At 43.5% G+C, this 17046-nt stretch overlaps 1 protein-coding gene across 3 annotated transcripts in view; it reads left to right on the plus strand.

The window, feature by feature from the left end:
* Positions 1–17046, plus strand: part of si:ch211-1i11.3 (mitogen-activated protein kinase kinase kinase 5) — a 159704-nt gene that overhangs the window by 42020 nt on the left and 100638 nt on the right. For all 3 annotated transcript variants that reach the window (XM_048558082.2, XM_048558083.2, XM_048558084.2), the window contains exons 5-6: positions 497–603; positions 6893–7063. In XM_048558082.2, coding sequence (XP_048414039.1) covers positions 497–603; positions 6893–7063 — 278 coding nt within the window. The remainder of the gene's footprint in view (positions 1–496; positions 604–6892; positions 7064–17046) is intronic.

A 17046-nucleotide genomic window follows, 5' to 3' on the forward strand; every position in this document is an offset into this window, starting at 1 on the left:
CTACAGTGTGGAAACAGGCCCTTTGGCCCAACAAGCCCACGCCGCCCCTTGGAGCATCCCACCCAGACCCATTCCCCATAACCCACACATCAAGTTTATTTGAAATCACAAGCTTTCATAGCACTGCCCCTTTATCAGGTGTGGAAGGAGCAGCACTTCGGAAGCTTGTGGTTTCAAATAAACTTGCTGGATTATAACCTGGTGTTGTGTGATTTCTGAACTTATCCACCTCAGTCCAAAACCGGCACCTCCACGTCATGGCTCCCAATTACTGAGAGGAGGGGAACATTGTGGGTTAAGGAGAGTAAGAGAACAAAACTCAGAACACACTCTCATTCAATAATTCTTGAATAGTGGCACCCTAACTGGGTGTGAAATCATGACAGTGAGTTTCACCACAAGTTGATAACAGTACCAGTGAGAGGCAATGATATCTAACCACTGCTGAGTAACACTATTCGAGGAATTTTAACTCTGTGCTATTTTCATTTCAAAGGATCTCGATGCAACTATCAAGCTGGTGGAAACCCTGCAGAAACTGCCAACGTGCAATGTGGCGGAACTCCCAAATATTAAGTTTCATTACTGCTTTGCACTAAACAGGTAGGTGTCACATCAAGATGCATCACTTCCCCTTCCACACTCAGTGACATAAAAGCCTTGTGTTTGCATTTCCTCATGGGTAGTTCCACATGATAGCCTGCTCCGAATGTTATTCGCTTCGTCTTTTAATCTCCGAGGAGAGGGCTGAATGAACAGTGAGAGGATGTGGACATCTTTGTCATAAGTGACAGCTATAGTTTAGGGCCCAGTGTTCAGCCCTCACCTTCACAATAGAAGATTTCAGGTTCAAACTTCAACACAATACATAATAACGAGGAATTATTTCACTGATGAGACCTTAATGTTTTTGCGCCCTTGCGTATTTGCCAAAGATCTCGAGCTCCCATTCTAATACAGAGTTCGGGAGTTCTCCCTGCTGTCCTAGTTGATATTTATCTGTAATCCAGCATCAATGAAGTGAGCTGGTCATCATCACTTCGCGGGACCTTGCCACATTTATCTAATTTACAACTGCACTTCGGCTCCAAAAATGCTTGTAAAGCCAATAAGATTGTTTACATTCAGAGAAAACTGGGAGCCCCTTTCAAAGAGAATTAATATTCAAGTACAGCAGCCAACTACGAAGATCAGTGGAGTTCTACCTCCTGTTACAAGGCTGTTGGAGTAAGGTTTCTGAAGAAGGGTCCCGACCTGAAACATCACCTTTCCTGCTCCTCTGATGCTGCCTGTCCTGCTGTGTTGCTCCAGCTCCAAACTGTGTCATCTGTGACTCCAGCATCTGCAGTTCTTGCTATCTCTTGGAGTAAGGACCTCTTGCTACAGTAATACAGGGCATTATTCAGGTCCCTGGTTCCTTGGTTAGGGAATCTAGTGAAAGGGAGACTGTCAGAAAATAAGTGATGGCCATTTACAACTGAGATGAGAAGAAATTTCCTTGCTTTTGGGCAACAAAGTTTTGGAATTCCCGACCTTTGAGAACTGTGGATGCTCAGCCATTGAGTAGAGTCAAGATTGAGGATATTTGGATCGGAATTAAGTGATAAGGGAAGTAGACCTCCATAAGTTGGAGTTGAGCTGGAAGACCAGCCATGGTCCTGTTGAAAGTGGAGCAGGCTCAAGGTGCTAAATGAGCATCTCAAGCTCCAAAGCTTTACTCTTTCACATCAGTCCCATGGAAGATCTGAACAAGGAAGTGATTGTCTGAGGTAAAAGGTAGGAGCATTTCCCTGAATTTGGAGGATTATTGGGAAACTCTCTCAGCTGCTCGGATGTTGGAGGCCTGCACTCCTAGATTCACCAATGACCTATTGTGAAGTGTATTGGAAAGAAGCACCAGTCTGTGACTTGCAGGATCCAATCCCGGGATAGAATGCGGATGGGAAGTGGTGTAATGGTCATGTTGCTTGACCAAAAAAACCAGAGGCCTCAGCGAAGGCTGTAGGGGCTTGGGTTCACATCTCACCGTGGCAGCACGTGGAATTCATATTTACATTAATAGTGACCACAAAATCATTGTTGACTATTGCAAAAATCTATCTGGTTCACTAATGTGTTAGGGAAGGAAATCTGCTACCCTTACCTGGTCTGACCTATATGTGAGTCTGGACCCACAGCAACACAGTTGACTCTTAACTGTCCCCTGAAATGGCTCAGCAAACCTTTCCATTCAAAGACAATTCTGGGTGACTAACAAATACTGGACCATGAAAGGATAAAGCCAAAAAATGCTATCCCTCATCCCTTTCCATTAAAATCAGTGTTGATCTCACAAAATCACGGAATTATGATGATGTGGAAGCAGGCCATTCAGCCCATTGTGCCTGCACTGGCCTGTGAGCATGGTGCCAACCTCCTACCCTTTCCCCTTTATCCTGCACGTTTCTATCTAAATAATCATACAAAGCCCTCCTGAATTCTCGACAGAAATTGTCTCCACCACAATTCCAGGCAGTGCATTCCGGATCCTGATCATTCGCTGGATGTATTTCACCTCAGATTTGCTTCTTTTGCAAAGCTTTTTAAAATGTAACCTCTGATCCTTGATCTGCTTATGAGTGGGAACTTTTTATTCCTGTCTGAATCCTTTCGACTTTGAAAACATCTATACAATCTCCTCTTCACCTCCTCTGCTGTGAAGTAAACTGGCCAATTTTTTCAATCGTTCCTCATAACTGAAGCGCCTTGTCCCTTCAACCATTCTCGTTAACCTCCTTTGCACTTTTACCAATGCATCTCCTCCAGTCCTGGTGCATTATCGCTGATGGTTCATGCAGCAGGTCATCAGTGAAGGTACCAAACGACAGTTCAATCGGTCACTTCTAAAAAGACAATTGGCTGCAGACTTGGAGTGGAAGGGTTGAAAGTCCATGGGTAAAATGCTGGAACGTTCAATGATTTAGGAACCACTTTCAAATATCTGTCACAGGTACGATGAGTTAAAGTTATCTCCACCTGTGCTCTATGATTCTGTGATTTACCAGCATTAGAGGTTTAGCATAGAGTCATAGAGATGTACAGCATGGGAACAGACCCTTCGGCCCAACTCATCCATGCTGACCAGATATTCCAAATTAATCTAGTCCCACTTGCCAGCATTTGGCCCTGATCTGACTAAACCCTCCCTAATCATGAATCCATCCAGACGCCTTTTTAAATGTTGTAACTGTACCATCCCCCACCACTTCCTCAGGCAGCTCATTCCATACACACACAACCCCTCCTGTGAAAAATTGCCCCTTAGGTCCCTTTTAAATCCTTCCTTTTTCACCTTAAACCTGTGTCCTCTAGTTTTAACCTCCCCCACCCTTGGAAAAGACCTTGGATATTCACCCTATCCATGCTCTTCATGATTTTATAAACCTCAATAAGGTCAGCCTCCAACTTGTTGTGTTCAATGCATTATCTGATGGCTTGGAATGTTCTGCCCCTTTTGAGGGAGTTTGCTGTGTGTAAATTGGTTGCTGTATTTTCGACATTACAACGCTTCAAAAGTACATCATTGACTGTAAGACATTTTGGGATGATGACACATTGTAGAATGTGCTTTAGAAATACAATTTCATTCTTGACATTACTATCTCTGTTGGTCATTGTTAAATATAAAAGTGATGCTTCTTGGCATATACTTCAGATTAAACATTATTGCACTGGAGGTAACTTAGCCTCTGATTAACATTCCCAAGTCCTCACTTTATAGGATATTTTCACAAGTTTCTCCAGGAATACATTTCTAGAGAAGGAAGAGGCCAAATTGAGTGATTCTGAGGATTCTTTCAATCATCATCAGTAGAGGGGCTGAATCCTTCAGTATATCCAGGGCTAGGAGCTCTCATCCCTGTTGTCAAAATAAACCAACAACTGGCTTGGAATGTGGATCTTTAGCAGCATCATCAGAATACAGACAAACACAGTCATTCCAGTGTTCCAGTACCAAAGCCCCTGAATTATTAGAACATAGACGATAGAATGGTACAGCACAACACAGGCCCTTCAGCCCACGATGTTGTGCCAAACTTTTACCCTGATTCTAAGGTCTATCTAACCTCCACCCCTACCTTATACTATCATCCATATGCCTATCTCATAGCCGCTTACATGCCCCTAATGAGGCCGACTCCATTACCCTCCCCGGCAATGCATTCCATGTCCCGACCACTCTCTGAGTAAAGATGCTACGTCCGACATCTCCCCTATATCTACCTCCACTCAATTTAAAACTACGTCCCCTCGTAATAACTACCACGACCCTCGGAAAAAGTCTCGGGCTGTCCTCTTTATCTACACCTCCGATCATTTTGAACACCTCCATCAAGTCACCTTTCATCTTTCATTGTTCTAAAGAGAAAAGCCCTAGCTCTCTCAAGCTTTCCCCTTAAGACCTTCCCTCCAATCCAGGTAACATCCTGGTAAATCTCCTCTGCACCTTTTCCACCACCTCCACATCTTTCCTGTTGTAGCACTGCTTCTCCTAGAGACTTCTTGGATATAATGAAACATGTAGGTAGCCTGACAAACAAAAGGAGGTGTGACAACTCAGCAGCAAGACAGACATAAAAGAAGAGAGAAATCGAGGGTATTTACCGCTAAGAATAAAAAGGATGAATAGGATTAACAGAGAGATCCTCGCTGCTGAGGGAGGGGCAATGAGAAGGGGGGAGGGGCAGGGGGACAGACTGAGAGAAACAGAGTGGGAATGGGAGGACAAGAAAGAGGCAGAGTGGTGAGTGGGTGAGCCATAATTGGAAAGAAAGGGCGAAGAGGAGAGAGAAAGAGAAAAGTTTGAATAGTCTTGGAATTGTTTCCCTGTTCTGTTTAGTCGATTGCAGTAGACCATCTGTGTCTTGACAAACAGCCAGATTTCAAAAATATTCAAATGTTAACATCCTTGGGAATTTATACTTGTTCAAATAATTGCAAGGTTAGTTCCAAATCATATATAAAATTCCTGGGTGTGACGTGCTGCTAGATATAACTTGTTCTCACTTGCTTTGTGGTTGCTCATGTGAAAAATGAAGAAGTTACTGAATTGTAACATAGTAGATTGAAGGATTGGAGAGGCTTGGCCCTGGGAAATGGATATGACTTCCTCACTTTGAACAAAACACTGCTGTAGCTAGAGCCCTTGGGTAGTTTGTTGGCTGCAAAACATGGGAATATGTCAAAGCTATGGAGTGTAGGTTCATCAAACTCATTGCAGATACTGAGTCTGCAGTTATAGGGAGATAAGCGAGATACTAGAACTATTTAAATTGAGGAAGTTTGAGATATGTGATAGAGGATTTTAAAACAATGAAGGATTTAAGAAGGTGGAAAGATAACTTGGCCTAATATTCATTTAGTTATACTGTACAGAGTTTGAATCATGCTAAAGCAAAAGGACCTGGGTAGCTAAGAGCTGGCTCCGAGAGTGAGCAGAACCCCTGACACCCCTGTTTATATCTGTCAACCAGATCTGACAACCTCAATCTGGGAACTCATATTCTACGAGGTCCACCTTGCTGAGCTTGTTCCAGTCACTACAAGCTGTCTTTCCCCCAATTAATTGTTCTTACTCTGGATTGTTGAATGCCCTTTTCCATAAACAGCTTAAACCTTACGGCAAAGCGACCACTCTACCCGAAATATTCTTCATTGAAACTTAATCTACTTGACCGACCTCATTTTCAAGAAACAAGTCTATTTGTTCCTTCTTCCTCAATCGATTTTTAAATTACTGCTGTAAGAAATATTTCTGAACCTTCTGTCGGAAATCATCCCCCTCGCTGTCCTATACACAGCTGCTATGCTAGTCCATCTCAGGAAAATGCAAGCTATAATGACTCGATCATTCTTACACCTCTGGAATTTCTTTGCCAGTTTGTTCCTCGATATCTCTCCCACTAATTGCTGGCCTATGGACTACACTGTGCAATGTAATCGCACACTTTTTGTTCCTCAATATGAGCCAAATTGATTGTGCCTTTACACCTGTGGAACACCCTGTATTGTCAGCAGTGAAATATCTCCTTAATTAATATCTCGACCTCCCCCCACCCCCCCCCCCCCCCGCTTTGTCTTTCCGAAACATTTTGTATCCACGTATATTTAACACCCTACCTTGCTTTACTTGGGCTCTTCCGAGGTACACGCTGCTGTGAGGGAGGAGCCAAGCGGAAAGATCAGAGAAGCTGACATTATTCTCCATAAAGTTAGAGAAATTTGGTGGCAACGTTCCAAGTAATGATGTAGTCATAGGGTGATCATGACCATTCAGCCCATCACATTAATACTGGCTGTAGGCTGTTCTATTCTCCTGCTTGATGCTGATAGCCCTATCTTTGTACTTCTCTCGAGTAAACATCAATTCCTTTGCAATTACTGTCTCTGTCTTCATTACCTTTGTAAATAGTGAGTTACAAAACTTTGCCACTTGCTGTGTATAAAAAGAAAACTATTCCTCACATCTCCCATGGATCTCTTGCCCAAATCTGCCCTTGTGTCTTCAACTAACAAGCAGATTTTTATTTATTTCACCCACCTATTCATTATGTTATCCGTGCCCTGCAGATTTCCCCTCAAAGTTCTTTGTCCAAAGAGAACAAAGCCAACTTCTCCATCCTAGCAGCGTTACTAAAATCTCACATTCCTGAAGCATTACCGAGAAACTGTTCCCTTTGGTAGGAGGATCGGTCATGGGGGAGTAAGACTTTTTTTTCAATGGGCTGGCACTGAATCAGTGGGCCAAACAGCCTCCTCCTCTGCAAGGTCTGAAGGTAAAGCATGTAGGGTGACACTAAGCCCTGCTTTTATTGGCCAATCTTCTCTGACTGTGGAAATATCTTTCCTACAGGAGGAACCAACCTGGAGATCGGGAGAGAGCACTGTCCGTGATCCTGCCGGTAGTGAACACTGGGAAGCAGATCTCATCTGATCTTTACTGCCTGTGTGGGCGCATATACAAAGATATCTTCATCAGCTCTGACTTCACTGACTATGAGAGCCGAGACAAGTCTTGTTACTGGTAAGGAGCAAGGCTGCTGCGGTTGCTGTTGCTTGGTGAATGGAACATAAAACAATACAATGCAGTGCAGGCCATTCAGCCCACGGTGTTGTGCCAACCTATTAATACATTAGTATTGGTGTGACTAAAAATTCTCTAAGACCATCAGTGCTTTAATTAGAAAGGAAATTCTCACCCTTTGCAGAAGACTTTCATTCTAGATCACTGCCAACTCTGTATCCAGTTGCCTGGCTCAGGCAGCAAGCTAAAGACTTGACTTGTGACACTGTCCCAGTATATTGCAGAGTTGTACTTTCAAACAGTAGCATTGTGGTTACATTACTAGGTCAGTGACCAACAATCTGGAGATACAAGTTCAAGTCTCATCAAGTTGACTGGAGGATTTAAATTCAGCTCACAAATAAATACAGAAGAATAAGCTAAAAAAGGTGACAAAAAAAATGCTGACCATATGGATAGGGTGAACAGCCAAGGGCTGTTTCCCTGAGACCAAAACTAGAGGGCATAGGTTTAAGGTGAGAGGGTGAGAGAGAGGTGAAAGGGCAACCATTTCATACAAAGGAAGGTGCACATTTGGAATAAGGAAATAGTGGAGGCTGGCACAATTACAACATTTAAAAGGTACATGAATCGGAAGGGCTTAGAGGGATATGGACCAAATGTTGAAAAATGGGACTAGATTAATTTAGGCCATCTGGTCGGCACGGAGGAGTTGGACTGAAGGGTCTATTCGCGTGCTGTACAGCTCTATGACTCTAAGAGAACAAAGCCTAGATTCTGTACGTTTTTTATCTTAAAATTAAGAACTATTTAAAGACCTATTTGGTCCACTAGTTTCTGTAAGGAAAGGAAATCTGGTCGTCCTTACCTACTTGGGCCTAAATGTGATTGAGATTCATACCAGAGACTGGTAACTTTAGGATTGAGACCAGGAGACTATTCATACCGAGCGTAAATATTTGGTTTGGAATGGACGTCAGGCTGAGTAGTTGTGGTCATGAAATCTCTGGATTCATGTACCGTATTGGATAGAGTGCAATGTTGTTCTGGAATTAAGATGGGCGGAATGTTTTTCCTCTTCTGGTGATCTGGTGTTGGGGATTCCTATACACTTGAGGAAATTCTAATTTGACTGTGAAGAACTAAAAACTTCACACATCTTCTGTTTTCCTAAGCACAGCCCCAGTTTCATCTCTGGTGCTGTTGAATAACATTCAGAAATCCTCTAACTTAAGGCTGCTGTTAATGCAAATTATATATGAAGTAATATATGATAACAAACTGAGAGAGGGATAATATGTGAGCCAGAGGCTTTTACAAGCTCTATATCTGTAACATGGGAGTTACATAAAGTGTTAAAATGGCTAAGGCAGGGTGATGTAGCTTTATAAAATAGTTGACTATAATTACCTTCATCAGGAGCAACTCTCAGACTGGGGTGAGGATAAGACTCAGGGATATCGTTTAGTTGGGGACCAAACCAGAGACTAAGATGAAAGCTGGAAATTAAGCCCAGCTCCTGTCTTGTTGATTGCTGCAGTTGAAGGCAAGTTCAATGAAGTAATGTCACGGTTTTAAGTTCTTGTCTGTTAATCTAAATGTAAACCAAAGCCTGTTCACATCTACAAACCATACATGAGGAATGTGAGGAATACTCCCCACTTGTCTGGATGACTGCAAATGACAACAGTCAAAAAAGCTGAACACCTTCCCAAGCAATGGAATGGTTAGCACTGCTGCCTCACAGCACTGGGGACCTGGGTTCAATTCCAGCCTTGGACGACTGTCTGTGTGGAGTTTGCTCATTCTCCCCATGTCTGCATGGGTTTCCTGTAAATGATCTGGTTTCCTCCCACAGTCTGAAGCTGTGCAGGTTAGGGTGGATTGGCCATGTTAAATTGCCCACAGTGTCCAGGGATGTGCAGACTAGGTGGATTAACCATGAGAAATGCAGAGTTCCAGGAATGGCATTTGGCAGTGTGGACTTGATGGGCTGAATGGGCTGCTTCTACACTGTGAGGGTTCTAATTTGCTTGATTGGTACCTCATCCACAAAGATTCACTCATTCCATCGTCCCAGTATCATTTGTGAGAGACTGCAGCAACTCACCAAGTGTCCTTTGACTGAACTGTCTGAATCTGTGACCAATAGCGCCTTCAAAGCACAGCAGGAATCAGGGCAAGTACTGACAGGTTTCAATTGTGTAGATGTGCCAAATGCTGCTCCACCATGGCCACAGCTACCAAGGGGAGTTTCATCATCAGCAGCAACTCAAGGGTTGGGGAGAGTTGAGAATCCACCCAGACCCCTTCCTCTTGTGCCCCCTGTTTCTCCATTTGAGGCCCTCCAGCACTCAGTGAATGGGCATGTTCTAACGTGGAGTCAGGTACTGCAGGGGCCATCAGTGGAACCATTAGTGAGAGAGCACAAATGAGTTTGCTATTTGTAAATTTTGATGATAATATTTGCAGCCTTCATTTTAGACTGTCTGTTGTTTTTGTTTTGAAGAACACAACCATTTTGTGATGTTTTTACCTCCCTCTTTGCCAATGTGTGTGAGACAGGTTAGTGGCGGTAAATTCTGTAAAGTAGGTTGTGATCACCATCTTTCAGCTCAGTGTGACATCTGTGCAATGTTACCAGATCATTTTCCTTCACTTGGCAGCTCTGACAGTATTCAGAACCCTCTGAAGGAAGGCCACAGACCTAGTTATCTCTGTGCACAGAGGCTGGCACATCAGTGGAGTATTTTCAGCATTTTCTTCTTTTATGTCAGGTTTACACAACCTGTTGTGCTTTGTTTCAGTGTTTGACTTATGACGGTTACAATAGTCTTCACTCTGTCTGTTGTGAAGTGTTGGCTGTAGTCGCTGCAGCCATATTCCACTTGAATGTCCTGAATTTATGAGGAACAGTATCAATTCTATGACAGCTCTGTTTCAGCATCTTCGCTCTTATAGGACAGCGCGAAGGAGCTAAACCGGAACAGGAGAAGTAAACAAAAAGCCAAAAATTCTGCAAGTAAACAGCAAGTCAGTCAGCAGCAGGAGTTGGAAAAGAGGTTAATATTTCACACAACACTCTCATAAGGCAGCACAGTGACACAGTGGTTAGCACTGCTGCCTCACAGTACCAGGGATCTGGGTTCAAATCCACACTCAGGTGACTGTCTGTGTGGAGTTTGCACGTTCTCCATGTGGCTGTGTGGATTTTCTTCTACAGTCCAAAGATGTGCAGGTTAGTTGGATTGGCCATGCTAAATGTGTGTAAGGAAATGTAGGCTTATAAGATAGGGTGGTGGGCCTGGGTAGGATGCTCTTCAGTGGGTCAGGATGGGCCAAATAGCCTGCTCCCACTCTTTAGGGATTCTATGTTTTGGGGCAGAATGGTTGCTCAGTGGCTAACACTTCTGCCTCACAGTGCCAGGGACCTGAATTTGGTTCCACCCTTGGGCAACTGTCTGTATGGAGTTTTAACATTCTCCACATGTCTATGTGGGATTCCTCCGGTGCTCCAGTTTCCTCCCACAGTCCAAAGGTGTGCAGGCTAGGTGGATTGGCCACTCTAAATTGCCCGTAATGTTCAGGGATGTATAGGTTAGGTGGGTGAGCCATTGGAAATGCAGAGTTATAGGGATAGGATAAGGGGACTGGATCTGGGTGGGATGGCCTTCAGAGGGTTGATGTGGACTCGATGGGCCAAATGGCCTGTGTTCAAACTGTAGCGATTGTATGATTCTACCCCTGCACATCCCAAAGTGAATCCCAGGCAATGAGGTACCTTTTGTAGTGAAGTCACTGTTGAAATGGAGGAATTGTGGCAACCAGTTTGTGGACAGCAAGCCCCCACAAATAGCAATGTGACAATGACCAGAATATCTGCTTCGTGGTTGTGTTGTTTGCGGGGTAATTATTGACCAGGCCACTGTGGAGAACATCCTGTTCCTCTGTTAATTAGTACCGTTAGTTGGTCATCATGCCAAACTGAGAGGGCAGACAGGATCGTGGTTTAATGTCTCATCTTGTAGACTGTGCTTCTAAAAGTGTGGCAGTCCCTCAGCACTGCAGTGAAGCACCTATTTAGATTGCTTTCAGGTTTCTGGTGTGAGAGCTCAATCCGTATCCTCATGACAAAGAGTGGTAGTGCCACCAGTGAGCTACAGTTGGCATGAGTACCATCTGAGACTTCCATTCATGAATGTGTTCTGTGATTATGGCTAAACATGGAAACAACCAGCTAATTTCTTAACCCATTCTGTGCAACCAATCTTCAAGCATGAATGTTTCAATAGAAGCAGCTTCATTTTAATGCATTAGGGGAATTTCCAAATAAGCAGCATCATGGAGATAGCAAGAACTGCAGATGCTGGAGTCAGAGTCTATACATGTGGAGCTGGAGGAACACAGCAGCTCAGGCAGCATCAGATTGGCAGGAAAGTCAACGTTTCGGGCCTAGTCCTAATGAAGGGTCTAGGCCCGAAATGTTGACTCTCCTGATCCTCTGAAGCTGCCTGAGCTGCTGTGATCCTCCAGCTCCGCATTGTATCGACTAAGCAACATTGTAGTATTTAGTAACTTTATCTATTGACAAGGAATAACATATTGGAATATTGATTCCTGAATTAAATGTTAATTTAGCCATTTTTCCCCAAGTGCAATGGTTTTGTAACTAGCAAGAAAATGTGTATTGCTTTAAAATATTACTGTCCTTGAGATTAGTCTTTAATTCCTGGAGAGCTGGGAATCTGGTCCATAACCTCTTGGTACTTTGTATTTGCTTAATTTTCCTAATTCCCCTGGCCCTACGCAGGACCATTTCTCGCAGAAGTCCACATTTCAGTCTTTTTCACTGCAGCCCAAGGGTCAGTCATGTGTTCTTTTCCAAGCAAGGATCAGCTGTCTATCCATCTCACACACACAGACACACACACACACACTCATACACACACACGCACGCACCTACACACACAGACACACGCACACACATACACAGACACACACGCACATACATACACAGACACACACGCACATGCATACATAGACAGACAGACAGACACACACACACACATACTCTCAAACGTGCACACACACACACACACACACACACACATGCACACCCCACCATGCCCGCAATCTTATATTGCCAGCGCTAGTGAAAGGCGTCTAACTTAATCTGCAGCCCAAAAGAAACTGCTGTGAGAGAGCACAATGGACACAAAGCTGTGTCTGAATGCTGCAACATTCTCAGTGATGACAGAGACTGTTTTCGTTTTCAGATCTATGAATTTCCCTGACTGTGCTTCTGCTGCCGTTGGTCTGTCACTAAGGTGACCTGTTATCAGATTGTTGCATTCAAATCTTGTGCAACCAGTTTGCACAGTTGTTTTGATCTTTTGGAATGGAGTTTGAGTGCATACACTGGATGAAATGCAAAGGGACAGGCAGGCTTTCATTTGTTCAGTAGCTGCTGCTGCTTACAGCACACAGCTATTCAAGAATTGGGCCTCTTATTCTGTTATCTGATCTGGGAGCGTTTTCATACTGACACTGGCTATGAAAGACTGAAATACAATATTGTTGCCAGGTGCCTTGATGAAAACAAGAATTGAAGTTGGTCTTTGCATCTTTCTGAAGAAGAGTCATATTCAACTGAAACCCATTTCTCTCTCTACGCGTGATATTGTGTTTCCCCAGCGCTTTGTTTCATATTTTCAGTGTCTACCTTGTTTCTCCTGATCTGCCTCCTTCCCCCTGTTTTGAACAACTATCCCTTCCTTAACCTCAGGAGGAGCTGGATTTAAAGACCTTGTTAAAACCTTCTCCCTGCTGCAGCAGATGATGATAAATCCCACACTAATGTTATGTGATGTTCTGCGAAGATGAGTGAATTTTTTTGTGCAATTCCTAAAGAGGCAGAACCTTTTTAAAAATGTTTATTATCTAGAGTGGGCGGGATCAGTGCATTGGGTCTAGCATTTACTTGCGTAACACTGATTTGAATGACGGACTTTGCAATCTCTTAACGATAACGTGGCTCTGCTCCTAACCAATGTTGAAATAATGGCTTCATTCCAACTTGTGTAAAATGACGTTCCCTTCTACAGAACTGAGCCTTTGTTCTATCTTGTTGTTTTTGCAGCATGCAGATTTAAAGACAAAGTGATACTTGAATTTATGTAGCACCTTCCACAACTTTGGGACACACCAAAGCACTTACAGCTGGTGAGGGACATCAGATTGTAACATTAGAAATATGAGAGAGATGAGGTCATTTGGCCCCTCAAAGATTTGCCATTCAGTAAGATTACAGCTGATCTAACTGTGGCTTTACTTGCTGATCAGTACCTCCATAAACCTCGAACACCCTATGGATCAAAAATCTGTTTAATTCAGACTTGAAAGTATTGGATGACCCAGCCTCCACTGCTGTTTGGGAGGAAGGATTCCAACGGTTATTAAATCTCCAAGGACAGAATTTTATCTTTACCTGCATCTCCGATGACAGATCCTTTATTATTGAATTCCATACCCTCGTTCCAAATTCATTAAGGGCAACCTCTCAGCATCTGCACCATTGAGCCCCTCATTAAAATGGGTCCTCATGTGACTTCTCTAAGAAATGTACCCCTGGAATTAACCATCTTACATCCTGGAAATGGATGATAATTACAAATTTCAGTTGCTAGTAATTTTTTTTTGCATTGATTTAATCTTTATTTACTCTCAAGTGGAAGATGCATGTTAAAATCACGAAGAATGCTGGTTTTTAAATCACAAACTTTATGTTGGATGTGCACACAAAGGTTATTAGTGTACACTATTTTAACCTTTTGAGGGATTTTTGTTTAACTTGCTCCATAGCTGTTCATCAGGTTTTATCTCACCGAATTACTTTCCAGTCTTGCTTCTGAAAAGTCTAGAGTACACATGATCATAGAATCTGGTATATGCAGTGAGTCACCTTTTATTGTAATTTCCAAGTCGCCTGACTGTTTTGTTAAATGTGAGCTGTAAATAAATGTATTTTGCAGATTGTAGGAAGCATGGAGCCTTTAAACAGCCTGAAAATATGGTGATCACCTTAAAACAGGGTTTGGTGCAGTGCAATCTTGTCATTTCCATTCTTCGTCTCCTTCGGTGCTTCCAGCTATTAATCTAGTGGCTGTCTTCTGAGTGTATAGTGTGTTAATTGGGGAGAAGAACGTACTGAGTGGAATCATGTGTTAATTACTCAGTTGCATCATGGTGACATCTCACTCGTCATATGACATGTTGCCAGGCAGTTATTGTTTGGCACGCCCCTTCATTCAACTGCAGGAGGCAGCTTCGCGTTTGTGACTTGAAATAACAGGTTTCTATTTGATTTGAGGAGTGTTGTAACAGCAGAACTGTAACCAAATAGAGGACCATTTAGCTGCGAAAGACAGTTTAATCCTAATTGAGGGATAAATTTAGTAGAGACATTTAAAATCCTGAAGAGTTTTGGTAGATGGTGAGAAGTAGTTTCCACAAACAGCAGGGTCAGTAGAGACATACTAAGACATATTGAGACTAATGGGCAATAAGCCAAGGGCCACCATATGTATGTGATCTGATTGCATTGTCTGAGGAACTTGGGGAAAAGGGATTTGGACTCAAATAAAAGATTTGTAGGGCTCCCAAAGAATGTGCGTCAGAATAGAATTAATTCATTGTCTCTTTCAGATTGCTAATGAAGCCCAATGCAGGACACCATGACCCCACCCTATGTGCAGTCTGCACCAGGTATAGCTCAAATCCTGGACAGTCAGACACTCACGATAACAACGTGTGAAGCTGGATGAACATAGCAGGCCAAGCAGCATCTCAGAACCCTCTCCCCACCCCCCTGTATGATGAAGGGTCAGCTTTTGTGCTCCTGAGATGCTGCTTGGCCTGCTGTGTTCATCCAGCTTCACACTTTGTTATCTTGGATTCTCCAGCATCTGCAATCCAGTCAGACACTCACAATGTGTTGTCAGCTGAGGGAGTGCAAGCTCTGGGTTTCAGAGCTTGAGTAGCAGCTGGTGTCTCTGAGATACATCCAGGAGGCTGAGGGAGTACCATTTAAAAAAAATACATGCATGGGATGTGGCCCATGGCTGAGCGAGCATTTCTTGCCCATTCCTAGTTCCCCTTGAGAAGGTGGGGGTGAGCTGCCTTCTTGAACCGCTGCAGTCCATATGCTGTAGGTTGACCCACAATGCCATTAGAGAGGGAAATCCTGGATTTTGACCCAGCAGCAGTGAAGGAACGGCAATGTATTTCCAAATCAGGATGGTGAGTGACTTGGATGGGAGCCTGAAGGCAGTGGTGTTCCCATGTATCTGCTGCCCTTGTCCTTCTAGATGTAAGAGGAAAGGGTTGGAAGGTGCTGCCTGAGGATCTTTGGTGAATTTCTGCAGTGAATCTTGTATACAGTACACACTGCTGCTACTGAGGGGTTGTGATGGAGGGAGTGGATGCTTGATGATGTAGTGCCAATCAAACGGGCTGCTTTGGCCTGGATGGTGTCAAACTTCTTGCGGGTTGGAGCTGCACTAATCCAGGCAACTGGGAATTATTCCCTCACACTCCTGACTTGTGCCTTGTAAATATCTGTAACATATTTATGGAGGAGTTCATGCCTTGGCTTCAGATTGTCCAGGCAGTAAGGAAGACAAAGCAGCAGTCCAGAAATCCCACGAGTGCAGCTTGCTGCCTTACTAGTTTACATGGTGAGATTAATGGTACCTCCGGCAGTATAGCTACAGTCAAGTTCATGGAACCACGGGCTGTTCAGCAGGATGAGACCAGAAAACTAATGATGCTGGGTGTTTGAGCAGCTGCAGATGTGATTCCTGGGTGGTTTGTAGCTTCGCTGATGCCTGTCAAGGTGCCACGGAATGGCTGTAACCAGGGGAAGAGAATTCCAGTTGTGAAGAAACACTGGATAAGTTGGAATGTGTTTCATTTTGGACCAGAGCAGATTGGAGGAATTTTTCGATGTCAACACAAAATTATGAGAACAATCTATTTCCCTGAGCATGGATTTAAAGCTATTTGCTGAATGGTTAAAGGAGAGTTCTATTTTCTTTTCATTTGGTGGGTGTTGGGAAAGCCAATGTCTAAAAGGATAACGCAGGCATGCACCCTTGTCACATTTGAAGAGATTTCTTTTATTGATCCATGGGATTGTGTAGTTTGCTGGCTAGTCCAGCATTTATTGCCCAGTTAAAATCAAACATTTTTCTGTGGGTCATTTTGTCACATGTGGGCCAGACCAGGTAAGGATGGCAAACTTACATCCCTGGCAAATATTATTGAACTAGATGGGTGTTTGCAACAACAGGGACAGTGGTTATCATTGGACTGTTTTATTTCAGTTCCAAATTTAACCACCTGTCATGGTGGGATTTGAACCCATGACCCATTAGCCAGGACGAGTCCAATAATATATCATACACCACCATCTCCCCATGTGTGGGGATGAACTTGAAGTGTGACAAAGCCACAGATGCAGATTAGAAAGTTGGATTAAGTTGGATAGTTACTTTTCGGCTCTCACAGACATGGTGGGCCAAATGGACTCCTGCTGTGATGTAAATTCCTCTGATCAGACAATCAGATAAGTGTGCATTCTAGACAGTAGCTGCTCCCCTACCTTCCATTACTGTAATGCTATCATGTGGTATTGTTTTACCAGTAGGTTATTTATCGCCCTCTTGTTCAGTTATTCCTATGCTGTTGTCAGTCAGCACCAGGTGCCATCTGATTAACCCTTGCCCTCACAACATCATTACCTGCCAGTTGCAGACAGTGTCTGGGTTTGGAAAAAAATATATCCATCCGAATGCACCAGCAGCAGGAACCATCTTTAAGGGTCAGTGCTGAAATTCATATCGAATACACAGAGGCATGTTTGACAAAATGTGGAAATCGATTGTATTATGAGGGCGTTTCCCCTGCCCTGTTGCACAAAGTAA

This window comes from Stegostoma tigrinum, chromosome 24 (assembly GCF_030684315.1).
Source record: "Stegostoma tigrinum isolate sSteTig4 chromosome 24, sSteTig4.hap1, whole genome shotgun sequence".
NCBI lineage: Eukaryota > Metazoa > Chordata > Chondrichthyes > Orectolobiformes > Stegostomatidae > Stegostoma > Stegostoma tigrinum.